Source organism: Carassius carassius, chromosome 30 (assembly GCF_963082965.1).
Source record: "Carassius carassius chromosome 30, fCarCar2.1, whole genome shotgun sequence".
In the NCBI taxonomy this organism is placed as follows: Eukaryota; Metazoa; Chordata; class Actinopteri; order Cypriniformes; family Cyprinidae; genus Carassius; species Carassius carassius.
Window position 1 is genome coordinate 1,328,409 of NC_081784.1, and position 26,551 is coordinate 1,354,959.

Here is a 26,551-nt window from a genome sequence, read left to right on the forward strand (position 1 = left end):
GCAGAAACCCTCCAGGGCGGAGCAGAAGACCACCACAACCGTGTGGTCAGGACGGAAGCCCACCAGGGCGGAGCAGAAGACCACCACAACCGTGTGGTCAGGATGGAAGCCCCCCAGGGCGGAGAAGAAGACCACCACGTCCTTGTGGACGAAGCCAGAGTCCTCCAGGGCGGAGCGGAAGACCCCCACAGCCGTGTGGTCAGGGCAGAAGGCCCCCAGGGCGGAGCGGAAGACCACCACAGCCATGTGGTCAGGACCAGAGCCCCCCAAGGCGGAGCAGACCTCCGTGCGGCTGGACCAACGGAACGACGAAACTCTGGTAATTCCCTGGTGTCCTTACTGGACTCCAAAAGATTGGTGCTGGCCTGACACTGCTCATGAAGATCACCGGTGACTTGACTCAGTCCTTGAAGATCACCGGTGACTTGACTCAGTCCTTGAAGATCACCGGTGACTTGACTCAGTCCTTGAAGATCACCGGTGACTTGACTCAGTCCTTGAAGATCACCGGTGACTAGCCCTGACTCTGGAGGGTCAGCGGTGACTAGCCCTGACTCTGGAGGGTCAGCGGTGACTAGCCCTGACTCTGGAGGGTCAGCGGTGACTAGCCCTGACTCTGGAGGGTCAGCGGTGACTAGCCCTGACTCTGGAGGGTCAGCGGTGACTAGCCCTGTCTCTGGAGGGTCAGCGGTGACTAGCCCTGACTCTGGAGGGTCAGCGGTGACTAGCCCTGACTCTGGAGGGTCAGCGGTGACTAGCCCTGACTCTGGAGGGTCAGCGGTGACTAGCCCTGACTCTGGAGGGTCAGCGTTGACTAGCCCTGACTCTGGAGGATCAGCGTTGACTAGCCCTGACTCTGGAGGATCAGCGGTGACTAGCCCTGACTCTGGAGGATCAGCGGTGACTAGCCCTGACTCTGGAGGATCAGCGGTGACTAGCCCTGACTCTGGAGGATCAGCGGTGACTAGCCCTGACTCTGGAGGATCAGCGGTGACTAGCCCTGACTCTGGAGGATCAGCGGTGACTAGCCCTGACTCTGGAGGATCAGCGGTGACTAGCCCTGACTCTGGAGAGTTCACTGGCACCTGACTCGACTCTGGAGAGTTCACTGGCACCTGACTCGACTCTGGAGAGTTCACTGGCACCTGATTCGACTCTGGAGAGTTCACTGGCACCTGACTCGACTCTGGAGAGTTCACTGGCACCTGACTCGACTCCGGAGGGTCAACTGGAACCTGACTCGACTCCGGAGGGTCAACTGGAACCTGACTCGACTCCGGAGGGTCAACTGAGACTCTCATCCTGTGCAGCAGCGCTGGGCAAGCAGCCATCTTGGGCCATGACTCTGGACAGGCGGCCCTCTTGTACTGTGGTGCTGGGCTGGCGGCCATCTTGTACTGTGGCGCTGGACCAGTTGCCAATTTGGGCATTGGCGCTGGGCTAGCGGCCATCTTGTGCTGTGGCGCTGGACTGACGGCCATCCTGTGCTGTGGCGCTGGACTGACGGCCATCTTGTGCTGTGGCGCTGGACTGACGGCCATCTTGTGCTGTGGCGCTGGACTGACGGCCATCTTGTGCTGTGGCGCTGAACCGGTGGCCAATTTGGGCATTGGCGCTGGGCTGGCGGCCATCTTGTACTGTGGCGCTGGACCGGTGGCCAATCTGGGCATTGGCACTGGGTTAGCGGCCATCTTGTGCTGTGGCGCTGGACTGACGGCCATCTTGTGATGTGGCGCTAGGCTGACGGCCATCTTGGGCTGTGGCACTGAACCGGTGGCCAATTTGGGAATTGGTGCTGGGCTGGCAGCCATCTTGGGCTGTGGCGCTGGAACGGTGGCCAATTTGGGCATTGGCGCTGGGTTAGCGGCCATCTTGTGCTGTGGCGCTTGGCTGGTAGCCATCCTGGGCAGTGGTGCTGGACTGGCGGCCATCTTGGGTTGTGGCGCTTGGCTGGTAGCAATCCTGGGCAGTGGTGCTGGACTGGCGGCCATCTTGGGTTGTGGCGCTTGGCTGGTTGCCATCCTGGGCAGTGGTGCTGGGCTGACGACCACCCCGCCGGAAGAGACAGAAGTGGCTGGGGCATCCCACCGAAGCCGATGCTGCAGGTAGCGCACGAATTCCCAGAATTCCAGTGTCTCTAACTGCGCCATCTTCTCCTGAGACACTGGATCATCCAGCCCGCCATTGAAATAGTCCTTGAGGGCCGCATCGTTGTAGCCCATGCCCTCGGCCAGGGACCAGAACACCTGAGCCAGGGCACCCACTTCATTGCCCTCTTGGCGGAGGGCGATCAACCGAAGGTACTTGGTTCGCCGCTCCGCCATCTTGGCTGGGGAACGGAAAAATGACATACCGCTGGTTCCTACTGTGACGGAGTCCTTCTGTCACGATCGGTGTTACAGAAAACACAGGAGAAGGAACCAATCGCAGGTAAGTCATTTATTAAAGGGTAATCCAAAAGGGGTAAACAGTCCAGGCAGGGTCAAAACCAGAATATCCAAATCCAAACATAAACAAGACACAAAGGCAAGGCAAGGCAAGGCAAGACAAGGCAAGGCAAGGCAAGGCAAGGCAAGGCGACGGACATGAATAAACTTTCAACATTAAACAAGGACTCCGTGACACATACTCAGACAGACCGGGTATAAATACACAGAAGGTAATGAGGGAACTGGAGACAGGTGGGGACTAATCAATTAACCCAAACAAGGAGGAAGGTGACCAAATAAGGGAACAGACAGTTCATAAAGTGACAGACACCATGGGAAAGGAGGACATCTAGTGGAAACCCAGGGAACACAACCCAGACACTGTGACAGCATGAGCAGCCAAGACATAAACCATACAACACAAAATAAATACAATAGATATTTCACTGTACAAAATATACACAATATGTAATACTGCAATTGCAACAAATATTATTAGAATTTAAAATAGCTGTTTTCTACACTCTTGTTCAAAAGTTTGAGATCAGTTTTGTAATGTTTTTTAAAGAAGTCTCTTCTGCTCATCAAGGTTGCATTTATTATACAACTGTGATATTGTGAAATATTATTGCAGTTTAAAATAATGTTTTTTCTTTTTTAATATACTTTAAAATATAATTTATGCAAAGCTGAATTTTCAGCATCATTACTCCAGTCTCCAGTGTGTTATGATAAACGATACTCCTGATGAAACGAACTTAACAACTAACACGGCCAGTCTAGGCGATTTAATTTTTGATTTTCCATCATAACACAAAAAACTTTCCCTAAGTGATACAATCAGCGTGGGAGTCAGTCTTAACCAAAATGAGTGGATGGAAGTTTGTGGATGTGTTTTTGTGTCATATCAGGACACAACTCTGTATAATGACATGGGTATGACACAGGTATTACAAGGAGAGGGTGACTTATGAGGACATAACCCATGTCCCCATTTTTCAAAACACTTATAAATCATACAGAATGAGTTTTTTTGAGAAAGTAAAAATGCACAAAGTTTCCTGTGAGGGTTAGGGTTAGGTGTAGGGTTGGTGTAGGGCCATAGAATATACAGTTTGTACAGTATAAAAACCATTACACCTATGGGACACCTATGTGTGTTTTTATTTTTCTATTTATGTTAATAAATATTTTTGTTGCCACCAAACCAACCTGACTATGTCCTCCAATCTTTGGTCACGGCTATGAGCTGGCAATGACAAACGTGGGGGCTCATCCTTAAATTTAGATCTTTGGCTTTGTATACTTCTGGAGGATATAGTTGGTGGTTTGGCTTTTTTTGGTTGCTTCACAGTGGGGTTCGACTTCAGTAAGTATCGGCTACTATGATTTTCCTTGTTTGGAGGGGTATCCTTATATGGTTGCTCCAATATTTATATATTTTAGTTTCTTTCGTTTGTACGGTGAAAGCAGTTATAGCAATTGCCTCATCAACAAGGCCATGTTTTGTAATGGTGACTCGTTATTCGGTCGCTTTTTCAAACTGGTTTACAGTGTATAAAATCCCACTGCAAGTAACTGTAGAAGATTAGGGATGACATTAGACTGTTTTGAAACTTAGAGGGAATTGCTTATGCAATTTTTACGCTCAATTATTATTGGGAAAATAAGTAGCCATACTTTTGCCTTTCTCAATGGTCTCAAAGGTTGAGGAATTTATTACTGCTCCATCTGAAGGTTTGTTAAATGATTTGAGTAAGGATCAACTAGTAGAACTTGCAGGTCACTATAAAATTAATTTGGTAAGTCAAGATAAACTTTTAAAAGACAACATTAAATCCCTGGTTAAAACAGTGTTAACTGAACGTGGTGAATGTGTTCTAGAGTCTTTGTCTCAAGTCTGCCACCACTGTGCCATTCTGTCACTATGAAATGTCGTTACAGAATCCTAACCAAAGGTTAATGAAGTGGTGCTTATTTTTACAGGGATACCTGTTCAATTTTCTCCACATTAAAGGCTCAGCAAACATAACTGCTGATGCCTTATCTCTTATACACAAAGTCTACGTATCGTAGGATTTGTCCTGTTTCTCTTGTTTTTTTCTCCCTGTTCTTTTCTTAATTTGCTTAACAGATGCCAAGGTTGCTGGAAGGAGTGGGAGAGTTGATAAGACTGTTGGAGATTACTGGATGAAGGAGAATTGTAACTTGAGTTTTTTTTATTGTTCTTTAAGACTCTTTTTTTTTAGGCTGGATGTGTGACGGGTCTCCTGTTCTTCTTGCTCCTTCTTGGGGCTTGCTCCTGGTTTCTTTTGTTTTGATTTCGGGTGTGTGACGTGTCTCCTGTTCTTCCTGCTATGGCTGGCCAGTGGGTGTGGTTGGGAGACTCACCAAGTGAACAATGTACACCTGTTCTTCCCACTATAAAGCTTAGGGTTTGTTGGTGTGGTGGTGGGGCTTGCTGCTGGTTGCTTTCGTCTTGATTTTGGTCTATTTGGTTTATTATAAATGAAGTAATTTATATTCATGCATCTTCTGTTCTTCAGGTCATGATGTGCCCGGTCCGAATAGACCAACACCTGATCCTAACGTTAGTCCTTTGCCTCCTGGCAGTCACATCCTGTTTGCACAGACCGGGAAGATTGAGTACATTCCTCTGGAAGGTCACAACCTGAAGAAGAACAAAGCCAAGACTGCACTGCACCTCCCGGTAAAGATCATTTACACTAATGCACGAAAATGCAGCACATACTTGTGTTGGTTATGAATTGTTATGAAGTGTCTTAGGCCGAATCACTCATAGATTCATCCAGAGGCCTTTGTTCTGATTTATTCCCTGCTGTTTTGAAGCTCTGGAATGCAGAGTCTATTTAGTAATGTTAGTAATTACAGAGCACACATGTCACTGTGGTTTGTGTTCTGCTCATAGTTCGTCTCTCTCAGTTAAATTGTGGATAAAAGCAAGAGTAGGGAACTTCTGAGGGCTCGCTGGGGAATTTTAGGATTGCTTAACTTTGTTTTTCTTGGAAATATTACTGTCAGAGAAATAGTTTATCAGAGCCATGTGCTGCCTCTGCTGATTACATAACCTCCATCGTGTTTAAGCATACGAATGTGAGGAGGGATTCTAGGAGAAACAGCAGAATAAAAAAATACATGATTTTAATACGCATTTTCTCCTCGACTTAACTGTTACTTAATTATAAAAAGTTATGATTTTTTTTAAAATGTTTTTGAAAGAAGTAGCTTCTGCTTACCAGGACTTCATTTGCATGATCAAAAGCACAGTAAAATTGTGAAACATTATTACAATTTCATTCAACTGTTATCTATGTGTATATACTGTATAGTAAACTGTAATTTATTTCTGTGATGCTCCGCTGTATTTTCAGCATCATTCCTCCAGTCTTCAGTGTCACATGATCTTCAGAAATCATGAAAATATGATGATTTACTGCTTGAGAAACATTTCTGATTATTATTAATGTTGGAAACATTAATATTTTTGTGGAAACTGTGATACATTAAATTTTTCAGGATTCTTTGATGAACAGTTTTTTGAAATAGAAGAAATCTTTTGTAACATTATAAACGTTTTTCCGGCACTTTTGATTTGATTCTTTCAAAAAAGTTCTTGCCGACCCCAAATTTTTCTATGGTAAATATTATGGTTTCTCACTATTGCATTGATAGTGTTTAGCTAGACATGCAGCAAATGCACATGGTTTATATTTTCATCTATGGACTCCTGAAATGGACTTTAAGGTCTGTTCTGTGCAATTCTGTGAGAAATCTCACATCCCATCTGCTCTTATTTACTGCTCACATGCAAACATTTACTGTAATGACTAACATCAGTGAAGCTTATGAACCAAGGGAAAATTCAACCACGCGTTAGTAACAAAACTGGCCTGAGACTCATTTGACTCGCTCAGATTCTGGATGTGTGCTTTCATGTGTTGTCTAGACAGCCAGTCACAGAGAGACAGATATATATGAATGCTTGAAGGCGGCGGTCATCGTCTTTTCTGTTGTTTTTGCAGGAGAAAGTGGTGATTGGAATTGCTTTTGACTGTGTGGAGAAGATGGTGTATTGGACAGACATCAGCACACCTGCCATTAGCAAAGCTAGTCTACAAAGTGGAGAACCTGTCCACATCATTAAATCAGGTAGTTTTAGTCAATTTTAACCAATAGATCACCCAAAAATGACTCGCTGCATCGTTCCATTCTAATTCAACATCTTCTGTGGATCACAAAAGTGTTGAAATCAGTTTTGATTTCGTAGGACCTTAAGACGTTGTCTGACACTGATTTTTGTTTCAGATCTCAGCAGTCCTGAAGGCATCGCTATTGACCATCTGGGCAGAAACGTGTTCTGGACAGACTCCATGATGGACAGAATTGAAGTTTCCTCATTAGACGGATCCCATCGGCGTGTCTTGATTAACACAGACCTGGTTAACCCCAGAGCCATCCTAACCGATCCCACCAACGGGTGCGTGACTAACTAGATACAACCAGCATCTAAAATTAATAACAAGACATTTGACAAGTAAAGATAGTTGGACAGGAATGCAACATAAAGATTGATAAGGATTAAGAATGATAATCTGATGCTTATAAGTGATGTGATTCATTACAGTCTGTGTAAAGACATGTAAATGTCAGTTCAGAAGCACTTCTATCCAGCCTTTGCTGTGTAAAGCCAACTTTACTCTTCAAAGGTGACTCAGAAGCGCTTCTGAAGTGGCATGTAAAGTATTTTTACACAGATTGGTTAATGCTGTTCAGAGGTTAAATAAATGCATTGACACAACAATTACAACTATGTACTGTGATGCTAGGTGCTAAGGTGGGTCAGAGCAGACATAATTTAGACTGGACTTTATGCGGCATTATGTCTTTACACTGAATTTTGAGCAGGCACTGAGCAGCCCCAACTTGGCTTTGTAAACATGCCTAATAAATGAGTTAAGGTTGCTTTTTGCCAGCTCAAAATAAATACATAATTCTGCATAAAAGCCAGACTAAATTATACCTGCGCTGTCTCTAGTGTCTAAATATTGCTTTGTAAACACATTTATGCCACCTCTGAGTTGCATTAAAACATTGTGTACAGACAAATAAATGCTAGTTTAGAAGTGTTTCTGTGTCAGCTTTGCTGTGCAATGCCAAATGTACTCTTCAAATGTGGCACAGAAAGCACTTCTGAATTGGCATTTATGTGTCTTTACAAAGATTGTTTAATGCTGCTCAGATGTAGCACAAATGCATTTGTATACTATGACGGTAGAGGTTAAAGTGGATCAGAGCAGGCATAATCTAATCTGGCTTCAATGTGGCATTATGTGTTACAAGTGGCACACTGAATTACAAGCAGGCACTGTGCAGCCTTAATAAGGCTGTGTAAAGATTTATCATAAGAAATTTTATATTCAAAACAATGCAAGATACAATTTCATGGCTGATAATTATGCATTTACTCATTTCACCTGCATTGGTTTTACTTTTAGACCATGATTACAGTTTTGTTTATATACGAGTATATAAAAGCATGTTTATACTCATTCTTGGCATTAAGAATTTGAGTACCTTTCATTTCTGCAGTGAATTAGTTATTGCACAGTGTTTTGAAGGTCTGTTTTTCCCTCAGCTACATCTACTGGGCCGACTGGAACAGGGACGCCCCCAAAATTGAGATGGCTTACATGGACGGCACAAATCGAAGAGTCCTGGCCAAGGTGGATTTGGGCCTCCCCAACGGTTTAACTTACAATCCTCAGACATCTCTGCTGTGCTGGGCGGATGCTGGTGCGGCTCCAGTTCACTGAGAAACATTTACAAGTGCAAGAAAGTCACAGCTGTTTGGGGGGACTCATTAAAGCCACGCTCTGTTTAGTCTAAGCTTTAGTGTTAATGATGGTGTTTGGTGTTTCTGATGCAGGTACACATAAAGTGGAGTGCATGAATCCGCAGCAGGGCCGTCGGAGGCAGCTCATGGAGGGAATTAAGTATCCCTTCGGACTGACTACTGATGGAAGGAACCTCTACTACACTGACTGGACGAGGTAAACTTTCACTTAAACAACATCACACTTTAATGAGACATTTATTGAGTGGAAGGTCCTTTAAATGTTTTGAAAGAAGTCTCTTCTGCTCAGCAAGGCTGCATTTATTTGATCCAAAATACTGTAAAAATGTGAAATATTATTACATTTTAAACAGCTGTTTACTATGTGAATATCTGTTAAAATGTAATTTATTATTGCGATCAAAGCTGTATTTTCAGCATCATTCCTCCAGTGTTCAGTGTCACTTGATCTTCAGAAATCATTCTAATATGCTGATTTGCTGCTCAAGAAACATTTCTGATTATTATCAATCAAAATAAAATAAAAATTTAGGTCACTTTTGATCAATTTAATGCATTCCTTATGGATAAGTATTAATGAATTAATTAATGCAAGTATTAATTTCTTTAAAAATATCATACTGACTGCGGATTTTTGAATGGTAGTGTATTTTAACAGAATAATAGGAATAATAACTGCTGGGTCTGGATATACACCCAAAATCTGCACAGAAAAGGCTTATTAACTGTTAGTTAATCAACTAATTAAGATTGCTCGAGTTGTTTGGTTGTGGTTGAAGGATGGGAAAGCAAGGTCAATTGCCCGAGAAATTATCTGGGTGTAAATTCACAGTATGTCTAGTGTCTCTCTCTGATCTTCTTACAGTCTTTTGCTCTCTGTTAATGGAGAAACACAATGGAGCTGTTACAGCAATTGAAAATAATGAGCAGCACACAAATAATGAGCATGTCAAAGGTCAGGATGCACTGCAATAATTAGAATCCGGGAGGAAAATATGCGTAATTTTCATGAAAATGATGCAAAAAATATTAATAGTCCATACATATATTAATGTGTGTGTGTGTGTCTGTGTGTGTGTTTTTTAAGAAGTCTCTTCTGCACCAAGGCTGTATTTATTTAATCAAAAATACACAAAAAAGTAATATTGTGAAATGTTATTAAATTTTAAAAGTAGTGTTTTTTTGTAGTATGTAACATATTGCTGTGACGCAAACCTGCAAATATAAATTTTGTTATATGTTACAGCAGATTTCTATCTCAAATAAATTCTGTTCTTTTTAACTTTCTATTCATCAGTGAATCCTGAGAAATAAAATGTATCACAGTTTCCACAAAAATATTGTGCAGCACAGCTGTGTTCAACATTGATAATAATCAGAAATGTTTCTTGAGCAGTAAATCATCATATCCGAATGATTTCTGAAGATCAAGTGACACTGAAGACTGGAGGAATGATGCTGAAAAAAAAAACATTTTAGCATATATTCGTTTAAATAGTACAAATATTCTATTCTACAGATTTTACTCTAATAAAAAATAAATAAATTAATTAAATACAGATTTGAATGAGCAGAAGACTTGTTTCAAAAACAGTTAGAAAATCTTTGTTTTTCAGACATGTATTGTATCACAAACATACGATGGTTTGTGTGTTTGTGTTGAGCAGGCGTGCTGTAGTTGTAGTCGATCGACATGCAAGGCGAGAGGTGGACGAGTTCCAGCCCCAGAAACGAACACGTCTGTATGGGATCACCACAGCACACGCTCACTGCCCTCATGGTAGGATTTCTCTCTGTCATGTGCTTTGGTTTTCAGAAATGATGTTAGTTTCTGATGCATTTCAACATTTATAGACAACTGGACCACAGAGCAAAAGTTCAAGGTATCATAATGCCTGAAACAATTATTGCAGCTCATGTAAGATATGCACTGTTTCTCATCAGGTCAGAACTACTGCTCGACTGATAATGGCGGCTGCACTCACTTTTGTCTGGCGAGACCTACTGGGCGCTCGTGCAGGTGTCCGAACAACGCTGTGGGACTGGGCTGTGTGGAGCACGAAGGCTGGAGCTGAAGATCCAGTGATGAATGACATGACAGTCCCATCTGAATGCTTCTGTCTGAAATATGCAATAAAGCCAAACTAAGTATTAAATATTTTTAAAATGCATCCGTGCCTTAAATATGATCAGGGTGCAATTAAATGTTAATGAGGTCATTGTGAATATACATTCATATATTTTCAAACTATTTTTTAGCAAAACTAACCCCGATACTGAGAGCATCCTTTTTTAAAGATAAAGAAACCTGACAAAAACCAATGTTTACACATTCATCTTTTCAATAAAATCATATTTTGTTTATTTAGCCTTGTCTTTTTTTATTTATATATATATATATATATATATATATATATATATATATATATATATATAATGCTTATTTTGTCCTTCCTTAGACTCATGCTGTGATAAAGTCTTTAGTGCACAGAAAATAATAACCACTAGAGCGCAGCAACAGCCTAAAAATCATCTGAAAATGTTTTTCTTCACTTCCTGAACAAACCATAAAATTATCTAGTTATTATTTTCTTACTATATGTCTTTGACTGTGTAGGTCTTTAATTTCTTCATAACAATTGTTTTTTTAATGTGTTATTGTTATTATAATTATGAGTATGATTATTATGCTTATTATTATTTATCGGGTGTTCTTGCCATTGTCAAATACATATTTCTGCAGATATTACTTTAGTAACCAGAAATGTAATACATTTAAATTAACTGAACAGAAATGATCAAAGATTGATCTTTTTTATAGACATAAGCATCAGCTTTTGTGGATTTAGTGGAACCTTTGAAAGTTGAGTTTTAAAAGTGCTCAAAAGATGAGAAAATTTCAATGAAATATATATCATATTTGACGTTTAATTCATGAAAAGGACTGAGTCTAGCACTTAAATGCTGAAGGAATCTGTCCAAAAGTTGACATCATGCAACAGTGGTTCAGATCTGATCAGAGGTCAGAAAGATTTCCTGTTGTGTGCTTTAAAAACAGCCCCACAGACATCCTCTTATTTCAACAATAAAGATATTGTGTGACAGTGAGTCTGACAAAAAGAGAAGCTCTAAGACTGGAACTCCCCGGTGACGCAGCGCAGAGCGCACTGTGCGCAGTGGCGTCATTACGTCTGCACCGCCAACAACGGGAACAAGAACGCAAGCGCCTAAGCCCCGCCCTTACAGGGGAGACACGATTGGCGTCATTCTGGTGAGAAGCGTCCTCATAGGCCACTGATTTGAGTGACAGCCTATCCAAACAATGCCCGCTTAGGATTCTGTTTTGTGGGCGTTATTTACTGTACTGTTTTGCATCTCATTTTTTTCTTCTAAATTGCTTGTGTATATGTTAGAAGGAAGACCCGAGGCGAGGTACGTATATTGTAATTGCATTCAGACCTTGCGTTCAAATGAATAATTTTGATATAATGGTTAAACATGTCCGGTTGGCATTCGTTCTACCTCATATTTGACATAACTAAATAAATGAGAGTTAGCCTAAGCTGTGTTTAGGAGATTCTGCGTCTGCCGCTGCGTGAAATGAACCCGATTCACGCAAACATGAAGTCTCTGTCTGCAAATAAAATCATTTTTTTTAGGTTAATGCAGTTTGGATGGTTCGTTGACGCCGAAGCTAATATAAGCCCCAACTTGTATTCGACGCGAAGCGGTGCACTAATATGACTCTTCTTCATGTGTCTGCTTACATCTGTAACCTGACAGCTAGTTACTGTCAGCCAGACTGGAATAAACGGACTTGAATCCAGTGCAGAGCCTAGTTCGCGCCAGTCGTGAATTCAAAAGTTCTAACGTTATTTCATCCCTAGACAGTAACGGGTTTAACGGACTTCACATCTCTTAATCCAGACGGAAACCTAATGAAATGATGTGCCGGTCAAGCAGCTCGAGTTTCGGCGCTGGATATTAGAGCTTCGGTCACTGCTGTGGATGAACCGGAGCCGGTGGCGGTCAGCTGGACATGGCCAGCTCACACCTGGCTGATCTGTCCCAGGCCTGGGAGAACTACACGGACTGCCGCGCGCAGGGCGCAAACCTGCAGGTGAGTCGTGAGGGCTAACGTTAGTTACTTAGTAGACGATGAGCAAACTTTGTACCTGGGCTCGTCAAAGATTTACTTAAATTTCGGGGTAAATTCTTAAATCTGGAAGCTGTTTGATTGCTAGGATGTTAGAACAGATATACTAGTTCTGTTTTCAAGATCTAGATATGTCTGTGTATTTACCATAGACTGTGTAGGTATTTACTAGGGTAACGTTACTTACAGTTCTGGCTTACTAGACATAATGTACAGATTTACGTTACTAGTTAAGATTTAACATACTAGATCTAAATCTGTAGACTTCCTAGGGTGTTCAAGGTTATTAAACAAATAAATTAACTAATTTTGGGTTTTTAGTTCTAGATTTACTAGGGTGTTCTGGGACTGGGTTAATAGATATGTAAGTTACAACTTTAGTAGTTCTGGTTTACTAGATCTAAATCTTTAATCTTACTAGGGTGTCCAGGGTTATTAAACAAACATATTAACGAGTTTTGGATTTCTAGATCTAGACATTTAGACTTATTAGGGTATTCTGGTTTATTAGACAAACAGATTAACTAGTTCTGATTTACTAGATCTGTAGATTTACAATGGTGTTTTGGGCTGCAAGACATACAAATTGACTAGTTCTGGTTTACAGTACTCTATCTGTAGATTTACTAGTGTGTTCTGGCTAACTAGACATACAGATTTACTAGATCTAGATCTGTAGATTTAAGGCCCATTCACACCAAGGACGATATAGATAAAGATATAGTTCTAAAATCGTTTTCAGTATTAAAGAATAGCAAAGTCCACACTACAACTATATCGATAAAGGCACAAAGAAACGGTATAGTTGGAATCACTTTCAGAACGATTTTGTTTTTCTGATGAACTATAAAAACATTGACAGCCAATCAGAATCAATCCTGCTGTAATGAGCTCAAGAAAAAAAAAAGCGGCAGACGCACGTGCGCTGAGAATTAACAGACGATATCGTTCTCAGTGTGAACGGCCCTTAAGCCTGGTTCACACGGGACGATTTAAAAATTGTCGGCCGATTTTCCAAACCTGAGAGACCCCACACACGGCGATAAAAAAATCACGGTGATTTTGATTTTGTTTCCCGGTACTTCCTCGCCACCTCGTCACCTCGCTTTCTTATTGGCTACACACCACAGTCCACAGGCTGCGTGATCGTTTGTCCTCGGGGGACACCACACACGAGAAGAAATCGGGCCAAATAAATCCAACATGTTGGATATTCCCGATTTGAGATCGGAGCGGTCCCGACTAGGGCTGCACGATATTGGGAAAAAATGACATTGCGATATTTTATTTTTCTGCGATATATATTGCGATATTTTTTCTTACAAACAAAAATGGGGTGAGCACACCTACATTCTCATTTTAAATGATTTAAACATCGACACCATCGTGTCAATTGATTAATATGCGCGAGGGAGAGAGAGCAAGACAGCGCTCGTGTTGTTTGAAAACGGCTCGCTCTCTCTCGGTCTCTCTTTCTCTCTCTCTCTCTCTCAATTCAATTCATATTGCTTTATTGGCATGACATACAAAGGTACATATTGCCAAAGCATTGTACATAGCAGAATAGAAACAAACAAACAAAAATACATATATATTCATAAGAAAAAAAAAATTACATGCAACATAAATCCATATACATTTCTATAAACATTGATGGTACTTCTAATGTACTCTCTGTCTGTCTCTCTCGCGCGCGCTCTGTCTCTCTCTCGCGCACTCTCTGTCTCTCTCTCGCGCGCTCTCTCTCTATCTTCCTTCCTTTTTTTCTCTGCTTGTAGGATTAGTTTAGTAATTGGAGTTTTTTTTCGTGTTGTTATTATTGAGTTGGGCCGTGTGTGCTGCTGTTGCTGTAGGCAGCATGGCGGCCCCGCGATCGCAAATTTTAAGCTCCCTCACACGGCGTCACGGAGTGAAAGTGGCGTCCGCGGTGACTGTAGAGGAATGTTGTTTGGCTGCAGGTGAAATGGTGGGACATGAGCATGTATTGTCGGCCTCTAGAATGAACAGTGCCGTAGTAATCTTTCTTAGTTCAGTTGAAAATGCTAATGAGCTAGTTGAAACCGGCATTGTTGTGGGTGAGAATTTTATTCCGGTACTCCCGCTTTCTATGCTGTCCAAGAAAGTGTTATTATCGAACGTTCCTCCGTTTGTCAGTGATGAAACTAGTTAATATTATGTCACGGTACGGTAAAGTTGTATCACCGATTAAGATGATTCCAGTTGGATGCAAGTCTCCGTTGTTGAAACATGTGGTGTCTTTTAGACGCTATCTGTTCATGATCTTAAAGGATGATGAAGAGATTGATTTGTCACTTCGCCTCAAAGTAGAGGATTGTGATTATATTATTTATGTCACAACAGAGAAAATGAAGTGTTTTAGGTGTGGAGAAACAACACATTTAATTCGTTCTTGTCCTAACAAAGTCAATGATGATAGTGAGAAAGATGTGAATGAGACTGTTAAAGCGGGATCATCGGGTATTGCTGCGAGTGAAACCGTGAATACTGATAAGAGGATCGAAGACGCTGTATCTGAGAGAGTGAGTTTAGAATCTCAGGGAGTTGGCTCTGTTACTATGGCTGGTAAAAATGATTTTGTTAACACTGAAACATATGATCCTAGTGTACAGACAGAAATGCAAGAAGGTGATGATGAGTCTAATATGCCACAGTCTCATCAACATCTGGATAAAAACGAGACAGAAACAGAGCAAATTCATTTTAAAGTCCCGAATAAAAGGAAAAATATTGATTCTCCTCAAATTGCAAAGGCCATAAAAATAGACATTGGAAATACACATATTGATGAAGACATAGAAAGTGATAGTGAATCCTCTGATTCCAGCATTTGTTTGTCTCAAAGTGACTTTACTAGCAGCGGCTATGAAGTTGAGGATATTAAACTCTTTTTAAGAGCAACAAAAAATAGAAGAGGTGTGTGTGTAGCTGATTTTTTCCCAGACACAAGAAAATTTGCTGACAAGGTCAGGTTTTCTATGTCTGAGAGTTTGTTCACAAACAAGGAGGTTTACCGGTTGAAAAAAATTGTGAGAAAGCTTTCATTAGGGGATAACAATGTTGACAGTGGAAAGATCTAACTTGAAAACCATGAAAGAGTATGTGTGTTCACCTCTGTTTTTTTGTTTATTTTTTCTCTTTTTTTCTTTAATTATTTGTGAGGTAAACATAGCAACAATCAATGTTAATGGATTGAGAGATATAAAAAAAAGAGCTGGCTTGTTTGAAGAAATTAAACTAAAGAAAATAGATATTGCTATGCTACAAGAGACGCATAGTGATATTAGAAATGCCCCTGAATGGGCAGTAGAGTGGAGTGGGCTCTCAATCTTGAGTCATAATACCTCACTCAGTGGAGGAGTTGCTATCCTTTTTACAAAAAAAATGTCTCCCCATACATATCAGATTGACGAAGTCATTAAAGGAAGACTCTTGAAAGTAAGGGTTACTTTTGAAAAGTGTACTATTGTTCTGATTTGTGTATACGTCCCTACCTCTGCTGTTGAAAGAATGGTTTTTCTAGACATACTTAGTTCTATTATACAAAATTGTCACGGAGAAGAATATCTTTTTTTGGGTGGTGATTTCAATTGTACTGTATCGAACTTGGATAGAAATCACATCGAACCGCACGCACCTTCTCGTAAACGCCTTATTCAACTTGTTAAAACCTATGAGTTATAAGATGTGTGGAGGCATTTAGAAGGAACCCAAAGACAGTATACTTGGACACATGTTCATGACAATACGATTTCTTTAGCTAGGCTTGATAGGTTTTATATTTTTAATCATCATTGCAACATCATTAAAAAATGTTTAATCACTCCTGTAGGTTTCTCTGACCATTGTATGGTACAGTGTCATGTGTTTGTTAATTCAATTAAACCAAAGAGTGCCTATTGGCAATTAAACGCTAATTTATTAAATGATAAATATTTTAGAAAAATGTTTACAATTTTTTGGGATGATTTTAAGACAAAGAAGGAAACGTTTAACTCTGTAAGGCAATGGTGGGACTATGGAAAAGTCCAAATAAAGCAATTCTGTACACAATATACTCTTAATATCACTGCTGAGACCTTTTTAAATGTAAGTAGCTTGGAGGCTGATATCCTAAAACTACAAGAATTGGCTGAATCAACTAGAACCCAAAACTATTTTGATATTCTAGCAAAAAAGAAGACGCAGCTGAATGATTTACTGCAGGTTAAAACACAAGGAGCTTTGGTCAGATCACGATTCCAAAAATTAAATCATATGGATGCTCCCTCCAGTTTCTTTTTCGGCTTGGAAAGGAAAAATGGACAGAGCAGAGTTATCCATGCTCTACGTTCAGAGTCTGGTAAGCTTTTGTCTAATCCTAAAGAAATTAGAAAGAGAGCAATCAGTTTTTATGAAAAACTGTACACGAACGAACTCGGAGCAGAATATGAGAGGGAGGATGCCTTTTTTGATGATCTACCTCAATTATCAGAAGAAGACAATGCAAAGATCTCAGGTGCTCTTGGAAGAGCTGAGTTGTTTAAAGCACTTCAAGGAATGGAGTCAGGAAAAGCTCCAGGAGTTGATGGTCTACCAATTGAGTGGTATAAGACCTTCTGGGCTGTCCTGGAAGAGGATGTGTTAGAGGTGTTGAATGAAAGCCTAGCTGAGGGCCGGCTACCTCAAAGCTGCCGGAGAGCAGTATTAACCCTCTTGCCCAAGAAAGGCGATCTCACTGATATAAGATGCTGGCGTCCCATATCTCTGCTTTGTAGTGAGTATAAATTGCTCTCTAAAATTCTGGCAAATCGATTAGCAGAAGTAATGGATATTGTCATTCATTCTGATCAAACTTATTGTGTCCCTGGCAGAACGATAATTGATAATATTTCGTTGGTTCGTGATATTTTAGAGGTCTCCAGGATGCTTAATTTGGATTGTGGCTTAATCTCTTTAGATCAAGAAAAAGCTTTTGATCGTGTGGAACATTGTTACCTTTGGAAAGTTTTAAAATCATTCGGCTTTTGCCCAAAGTTTATCGATCTCATAAAGGTTCTTTATTGTGATATTGAGAGTCTTATTCAAATCAATGGTGGTTTATGTGCTCCTGTTAAAGTGAATAGAGGTGTTCGACAGGGATGCTCATTATCTGGAATGCTTTATACCTTAGCAATTGAGCCCCTTTTACAGCAATTTAGAGCTCAGTTAAAAGGTGTATGTTTGCCAAATTGCAAAGATAATTTTATTTTATCAGCCTATGCTGATGATGTCCTCATAATGATCAATGATCAAGATGACATTGAAAAATTATTGAAGATATTATCCGATTTTAAGAAGTTATCATCTGCAAATGTAAACTGGGGAAAAAGTGAAGCTCTTTTATTAGGTAAATGGTTGAGAGGAAAGCCAAAGTTACCAGAAGGTCTTTTTTGGGGAAGAACAGGTCTTAAATACTTAGGTGTTTTTTTGGGAGACGATTCTACTTTACAAATGAATTGGGAAAATGTTGTGGAAAAAATTAAAGGTCGCTTAGAAAGATGGAAATTTCTGACTCCAGCAATGTCATATAGGGGTCGTATCCTAATAATTAATAACTTGGTTGGGTCCTCTTTATGGCATAAGTTTGCATGTATTGATCCCCCCTCTCTTTTATTGAAGAAAGTTCAAGCCATCTTAGTTGATTTTTTTTGGGACAATATACATTGGATTCCTCACAGTTTGCTCTTTCTATCTAAAGAAGAAGGGGGTCAAGGTTTGGTACATCTGCAGAGCAGAGTGGCAACTTTTCGGCTTCAGCGTATTCAGAAACTGTTGGTTAGTTCTTCTGATGTGAAGGGGTGTGCTGTTGCCCATGTCATTCTACGCAAGTTCAAAGGTCTAGGATTGGACAAAAATCTTTTCCTCGTGAATTCTTCGGACATTTTTCGTTGAAAAAACGTTTCTGGACTACCAATTTTCTATAGGAACATTTTTCAAATCTGGAATCTTTTTCACTTCAAGCGAACAGAGGATCTACAATCACTTCATTGGTTATTGGAGGAGCCCTTAATATATGGTACACGAATGGATTTGTCTAGAAATGGTTTATTTCCAGGACTTAACAAAGCCCTTATTGATAACAGAATCCTAACCTTGGGCCTTTTATTGAAGGAAACAGACTGTGACCTAAAGAACAATGGTACAATTGCTCAAAAGTTGGGCTTCAAGTCTGTTCGCATCATCACAAAGCTTTTATCAAAATGGAAATCTACACTTGAACCAACTGAATTAACTCTGTTGTCTAGGTTCCGAGATGGGCTTATTGAACCCAATCCAGTGGATCCTTTTCCAAATTTAGTTTTTGCTGTGAATGTGGAAAATTTTTCTGGATTTTTTTTGGAGTCTTGCAGTACTGTGTATATTGATTTTTTATCCTGTGTTGGAAAAAAATTATATAAATACTGTGTGTTTAGTTTTAACAAAAAGATGTTGGATGGGAAAGTTGACACCCCGTGGCGTACTGTTTTCACTTTGAGTGCAGATATAAAACCTCAGTGGAGGTCACTCTATAAACCACCATTGATAATGAAAACTGGAGATTTGCAATGGAAAATCCTTTATGGAGCCATTGCGGTTAATTCCTTTGTATCTGTTATAAACCCTGAAAGTAGTGACAAATGTCCGTTTTGTAATGAAAGAGAAACTGTTTTCCATGCTTTTACAAAGTGTTACAGGTTAAAACCTCTATTTTTGTCATTAAGCAATATTTTTGAAAGATGTGGTGAAACCTTTTCTGTGGAATTGTTTATTTTTGGTTTTAAATATGCTAGAGAGAAAAGATTTCATTGTCAGTTGTTGAATTTTATCATAGGCAAGGCTAAACTAGCAATTTATCTGAGTAGAAAGAAAAAAATTGAAGATAATGTAGAACAAAATGTAGTTGAGCTTCTTTTTAATATGGTACAGGCAAGAATCTTGATAGATTTTAATTATTATAAATTTGTTGATGATCTCGATACCTTTGTTAATATTTGGTGTTGCAATAGTGCCCTGTGTTGTCTGTTTGAAAATGAAGTAGTATTTTTCTTTTTGTGAACTTTGTTATGATCTGATTGATAAATGTTTATGATTGTAATTTAATTCTTGAAAGTGTATTAAAGTTTTTGTAAAATTCAATTCTCTCGGTCTCTCTCTCTCTCTCTCTCTCTCTCTCTCTCTCTCTCTCTCAATTCAATTCATATTGCTTTATTGGCATGACATACAAAGGTACATATTGCCAAAGCATTGTACATAGCAGGATAGAAACAAACAAACAAAAATACATATATATTCATAAGAAAAAAAAAATTACATGCAACATAAATCCATATACATTTCTATAAACATTGATGGTACTTCTAATGTACTCTCTGTCTGTCTCTCTCGCGCGCGCTCTGTCTCTCTCTCGCGCGCTCTCTCTCTATCTCTCTCTGTCTCTCTCGCGCGCTCTCTCTCTATCTCTCTCTGTCTCTCTCTATCTCTCTCTATCTCTCTCTGTCTCTCTCGCGCGCTCTCTCTCTCTCTCTGTCTCTCTCTCTCTCTCTCTCTCTCTGTCTCTCTCGCGCTCCCTCTCTCTCTGCCCTGTTAAACTTGCATGTGGTTTTCAGTCCTGTCAATGATAAACTTTCACTCTATGATGGTTAAGCTGTGCAATTAATCTGCAAATCGTCAAGGGCAGGGGAGTAGCTGGCCCGTACAGTTAATGAATAACGGATCAACTACGACAGCCTACATCGCACATCCTGCGATGTGACTATCGTGGATTCGTACATAGCGATATCGATGCTTAAACGACACATCGTGCAACCCTAGTCCCGACGTCCTTCTGAGCAGAGGAGAGCAGTCTTAACACACCACACATGGCAGGTTTATCGGATCAGATTATTTTACGATAATCGGAGCATCCTTTAGATTGTCGGAAGGTGTCAAACGGGTCTAAAATCGGCCTAATTATCCTGCCGTGTGAACCAGGCTTTAGGGTGTTCTGACTTACTAGACAAACAATTCACTAGTTCTGATTTACTAGATCTATATTTACTAGGGTGTTCTGGCCTACTAGACAAACAAATCGACTAGTTTTGATTTATAGTTCTCAATCTGTAGTTTTAGTAGGGTGTTTTGGTTACAAAACAAATTTCCAGTTGAATCATGAGTTACAACCAACCATCCTGGCCTCCTATTGAAAGTAGCACTGTGATGGTTCTATGGTAAAGTGATTGCACAAGATTATAATACCATGGTGCTTGTATGTTTACCATGGTACTGCCGATAGATGATAGTATTGTGTATTGACGACAGCAGATGTCTTTGTCGATAGTCAAGACGGTATTAGGCTCATTCTTCTATTAATGAATTAAATTATTATTATTATTATTTTCAAATTTCCCATATATAGCACCACATTTCACACACACGCGCAAATGGGGATAGAGCCTGTAGACGGTGAAGGAGTCTCCAACACAAACACAGACATACATCATCTGCTGATATAAGGTATTTCATTGCACTTTAACAAGTAATCTGAACGGCCTGTATATGTGCAATATTTTAACTGAGCCCTCACTAACTGAGTTTAATGCCACAGTTATGTTAGAACGAATCTTGTTCATGTTTCTGTGGCAGCGCTTCAGCTCATCATGAAGAGCACTTTATGACTGAAGTATACGTTTCATTTAACTCTTCTACAAATGGAAGAACTGAACTGTATAATAATTCTGTACACTGAAGCGGCAAACTTCTCACACAACACGCTATTCTAATAGCGATGCATGACTGTTTTATCCGAATATATATGAACTAGCTGTTTTAAATATTTTTATATTTTACATGTTAGTTTATCAGTACGTTTGAAAGTATATTATTTTGATTATTGGTGCTTCCATAGGCTCTCCGTCTTTCACACGTGTGATTTAATACACCAAAGAGTAATGAAATAGCCTATGTCACAGGCTTTTAGAAAAATGACCATATCGCTCAACAACACTAGGTACATTTCCAAAACACAATGGTACCCCGTATGGTGAATATTTACATCTACAGTTTAGGGTTTTTAAAATCATGCAGCAAGAAATATTTAGAAGAACACACAATATATATAAATACTTTGGTAATTAAACAGAGATATCCTGCTAAAGCACTTTTTAATCATATTTGCTTTATGTGTGTCTGCTGAGAGCAGCTGTCGTGGAGCGAGGGCCAAGAATAGTTCAGATGATGTAGACTGTTGGTATAACTGCTAGGTTGGTGTGTGATATGGAGTTAACTGTGAATTCATGTGTGATTTATATTTTAAGATGCATAAGTAAAGTGTTAGGAACATTTGGTCAGATTTGACGGTTCTTGATTGACATCAGTGCATTTAGGCCAAGGTCAGCCTGTGGCCATCTCGTTTTGATGGACTGGTTGGTGGGCGATAATTAAATTTCACTTTGGTTTAGTCAGAGTGTTTGGCTCGAGCAGCTAAAGCACTTCCAGATTGAACTGTCAAAGCCCTCCTGGTTGTTTGGGTGGAGTGAATTATAGGGCTAAAAGCCTGTCAACCCGGCTTAACCAGGTTTTGAAATTGAACTGTGGCAGCTTTTGACAGACTTTCTTCTAACTGAATCCTGAACTCGAACATGAGACACCTGAAGATGAATCTCTGTGATGAATGTACACTGTTTAATGCTGCTCAGAGGTGGCTTCTGTGCCACTATTGCAGTGTAACTTTGAACACAGATGTGAGTCATTTCTGCAATCACTACTATATAATGTCTAGATAGAGTATAGGACAACTCTATAGCCCCCCCCCCAACAGTTTTGTGTCTTCATTATAACACTGTACACCACTGTTGAGGGTCTGCTTGTCTTTATATTTATATAACCATGTGGATGTGTGTTTGTGGCTGTGCGCTTCACATTTTCAGTTTCCTGCAATAAGGTTTGACCACGATGACACTTCTTCTCAATGCCAATGACAAGTAAACACTGTGTGGCTGTGTCCATCCATTCAGCCAATTTACTTTAAGTTATTAAAGTATAATAAATAATAAAATAATTATTTACTGCCCCCCATCCGGTTAATTACTTATTAATGTTCATGTGATGAAGTTGAACTTATTTAGGTTACTGAAATTAAATAAACAGTCTGGTTATGTTTACCAACGCATGCTATTTCTGCTTTAATATATTAAGTATATGCGTAGATTATAGAGGTCGACCGATATATAGCTCGGCCCATATATCGGGCCGATATTTGTCATTTTTTAATATATCGCCATCGGCCGATATCCATGTTTAGTAGTGCCGATTTAAAGTCAGGCATGTTGGCGGGCAGCCCCGTGTTATTGGTGCGGTTGAAAGTGCTGCTGCCGCATGTGAAGCACCCCAAGCCAAAACTTTTGGAAGATTCAACAACAGTCCTTGGGAGATAAAGGTAGTCAGAGAATCTCACTCTGTAAATGGGGTGGAGAAGTTGTCAGCTCTTACAAACACTGCAGCGTGATTGAGTGCTCCGTTACTCCGCCCCGCTCACAGACAGCACCGTGCTCGGAGAGACAGCTGTCCTGGAGCTGCCCAGAACCGTGAATCACATTTGTTCGGAAGCATGGTTTGATGCAGACAATAGCCAGGTTTCCATCCAACTCATTTGCATTTAGGGATGTCAATATTCGATCATTTCCATGATCGATCGACGTTTAAATTAATGATCAATTAATAACCTTAATACTGCAAAATGCATCTGAAGCGGTATTATTATTATTATTATTGCAATGTTTTCAAATGACACAATAGTATTAAAAATAAAATGATCCCAAACGTAACTGTGACGCTTGTGGCTGTGCTGTGCAGTCAGTGAACCACTTTTTCACATCAAACATTTTATGCAAGTATTATGACCAGTACTTTTTTTGTTTGATTCTGTTCTGCAAAATATTCGATTTAGAATTTTTGCGTTTCGCTAGGCCTATTTGTTTTTAAAAAATCCTGCATTTACCAAGCATTAGATCACGACACATGAGTGCGTGCATGAGTGCGTGCATGAGTGCGTGCGTGCATGCGTGCGTGCATGCGTGCGTGCATACGAGCGAGCGCGGGTTTGACTAGATGTATTTGGAGGTTATTGCTCAGGTCTCGTTCTGCGCATATCCAAATGTTTCCACATTCGCAATGTATCTGAATGTTAATCTATAATATATTTTTTTTTTTTTTTAATGTAAACTAGACGGAAAGATCATCCTCTTCACATGAGCAAAAACATCCTTGGCATAACAGCAGAGTGGACCGGTATACCACGGTCTATTTAAATTGACCAGTGTAACCTTTTATATGTTTAGTTGACTGTACTTTATTTTAATAATGAACACACTGCGATGTAAGTTTGAAATTAGAATGCACTTTAGATGTTCTGTGTCATTTATACCAAACACAAATGTTGCTGGTTGCTAGTGTGTTTGCAGCACTACTATTATTATTTAAAAAAAATATATATTTTATTTTTTATATTTTTCAGTTTAATTGATTTTTATTTATAACATGTTATTTATTTTATTTAAATGTATATTTAAGTTTACATTTATGTTTCAACAAACTTGAAAAATTCTGCTTGATAAATGCTCTAAAACTTTTTTGTAAATGATTGACTTTCTGATTGACTTCTGTCTGTGCTCAATAAATGATGATAAGTTTAGAAATGTTGTGCATCCACTTACTATTAGTTTGACATTTTAGCATGCAAATAAAGGGGAAAACTTCAAGATATCTGCCCTAAAAATCGGCAGCACATATCGACCACAGTCTGACCCTGACCTCTAAACATCGGCATCGGCATCGGCTATAGAAAAACCCATATCGGTCGATCTCTAGTAGATTCCTCTGTTTACAAATGACCTACTATGCAGTATACATTCAAAGCACACTACACTGGAAACTGTATCCCATAATGCAATGCATTTGCCATTTCATTTCCAGTCTGATAAATGAACTAGAAGTAAAATCAATCTGTATGAGCTTTTGTAAGTAATGAAGATAAGCTGTAGAGTCAAAGCCCATTCAAACCAAGAATGATAAATATATTAGCATTTATAACAACGTACAATATAACCTTTTGTTTATTATAAAAACATGCTGTAGTTTTGTCATCTTCTGCCTGAAATGCTCAAGTTTTTTAAAGTCAGATGGTTTTTGATTTGGCTGTCAAATGTTTATATTGTGTTCACTAACCAAAAAGGAATCATTCTTAAAAGTAATTCCAGCGATATTGTGATAGTTGTGACTTTGAATGACTATTTGTTATAGCTATTATTGTTCTAACTAGCTATAACTTTAGAATTATAGTTTATAGTTATAGTCCTTGGTGTGAATGGTCCTTTAGGTCTGAAAGTTCAGATTTGAGCCGTGCTGGGTGTGCAGTGGAGATGTGGTTGGTTAAACTGAATGCTGGAGAAAAAGGTCAGCCGTTATCTTAATGTGCTATACTAACCACACACTTCTCCTTTGCTCAATACAGTCTGGTATTTCATTGGAAGAGACTGTCGACATGTCACTATAGCTTTAAATCAGTTGAGGTTAGCGTGAGATGTTTTTAGATTTGATGAGGGGTATGTTGTTCGCTGACAGGATGCTCACTTCTCTCGCTTCTTGCTGCTTTTTATGTCTGTATGAGTAGTGAGTCGTTTTTAAACATAAGGAGAGGGTTTTTATTTTCCACAAGGTTTTGTTCTCTGATCACTTCAATCGACTTGTGGGTAAGTTGGTCATTTAATGTTTGTTTCAGTCTCATTTGTAGTGGTTTAAAGGTTTCATAAGTTCGTGTAATGTTAATGTTAAGAGTCCTGATGAAGTAGCAGTTTTTATTTCTTGATGTTTTTGTATTTTCTTGTGATGTGCAGATGAAGTGCTGTGTTTGAGAAGTCTGCTAGTTTAATCAGGTCTCTCTGTGAAGTCTGTCCATCAGATGTCACCAGTGACATCAAGATACACTCTTCCCATTGAGCTTTAAACTGTGATGTGAAGAAAAGGCAGAATCATTTAATTTCTTGTATAAACGTCAAGATGAAAGTTTGGTTTAACTTGAACTTGAGTGTTGTACAGTTGAATGTACCTCTCAAACTACTGCTACTACTAATAACATAATTAAAACTTTATATAAGGAATGTTACAGTCTTCTTCCCTGTTTTATTTTTTAACATTGAACCTTGTAGCACTTTGTTTGCCAAAAACATGTCGTTGCAAACAGTGACTTTAGGACACACCGAATTATAGCCTGGGTTTTGATCCAGATTGGAGTTAATGGCTGGAGATTAGAGGGATAATATGATATTCTGTCTGGGCAATACTTCAGATCTTTACTTGGGTACATTGTCCTGTGGGTCATTTAGTGTCACATGTCCTGTAGTGTGCAATGAAACTAACCCCACCAGCATCTCAGTTCATCAGAGTTAATCAGAAACATGCGGTTTTTATATTTGCATCAACTGATCGATCGCATCAGATCTTTCTCTGAAATACCACCAGTCAGACATTTCACACACCAAAAATATTGTAGGTTCTAACTTCTGAGAAAACCAATTGGGTGTGTCCAAACTTTTGATGCATCTGTATTATTTTGCTCAAGATGTTTAAATCAACTTCTGCAGTGCTAAATATACAAGTTCACCCTTAAATCTGCCACAGGCGTTTAAGCTATCATTTGGTTCCACATCCTGTGTTTCTTGCTCTAGTGTGAACTCTGTACCATCCACTTACCTCCAGATTGCACAATTTCTCTCTGGTGAGTCCCGTTTCTTCCAATGGCTGTGATGTGATAGATGCTTTTTTCAACTAGAGGTTGTTCTGATTCATTTTAACTGGTCAACTAGTTGTTCAGAAAAGCCTTGGCTTGTTGATGGCTCAATGTTTAATTTCTGTAAATGACTTCAGATTTTGTGTGTATATAACTCAATTAGTTTACACACCAAATTAACATAGTAATTTTTGAACACAAATCCACTGTATTTTCATGCATAATTCAAAATACGAGTCAATATACCAAGGTGATGTCACTGAGATGCAGTTTGTGGTCAGAAGAAGTGATTGTGGTACAGATTTTACTGC

The 26,551-nt window shown here is 39.6% G+C and overlaps 2 protein-coding genes across 6 annotated transcripts in view; both read left to right on the forward strand.

Annotated features, from left to right (window-relative positions):
• The window catches only part of LOC132110376 (nidogen-1-like), a 43,704-nt gene extending 33,036 nt beyond the window's left edge, over nt 1-10,668 (forward strand). The window contains exons 14-20 of the mRNA XM_059516927.1: nt 4,976-5,139; nt 6,473-6,599; nt 6,756-6,927; nt 8,086-8,243; nt 8,377-8,500; nt 9,972-10,084; nt 10,249-10,668. Coding sequence (XP_059372910.1) covers nt 4,976-5,139; nt 6,473-6,599; nt 6,756-6,927; nt 8,086-8,243; nt 8,377-8,500; nt 9,972-10,084; nt 10,249-10,379 — 989 coding nt within the window. The 3' untranslated portion in view covers nt 10,380-10,668. The remainder of the gene's footprint in view (nt 1-4,975; nt 5,140-6,472; nt 6,600-6,755; nt 6,928-8,085; nt 8,244-8,376; nt 8,501-9,971; nt 10,085-10,248) is intronic.
• A 1,077-nt stretch (nt 10,669-11,745) lies between these two features.
• LOC132110378 (lysosomal-trafficking regulator-like) overlaps nt 11,746-26,551 on the forward strand; it is an 89,920-nt gene continuing 75,114 nt past the window's right edge. For 3 of the 5 annotated variants that reach the window (XM_059516928.1, XM_059516930.1, XM_059516931.1), the window contains exon 1: nt 11,784-12,424. In XM_059516928.1, the coding sequence (XP_059372911.1) occupies nt 12,344-12,424 (81 nt within the window). In that variant the 5' untranslated portion in view covers nt 11,784-12,343. Of the gene's footprint in view, nt 12,425-26,551 lie in introns of all 5 variants that reach the window. The other 2 variants (XM_059516934.1, XM_059516929.1) reach the window with 2 other exon arrangements.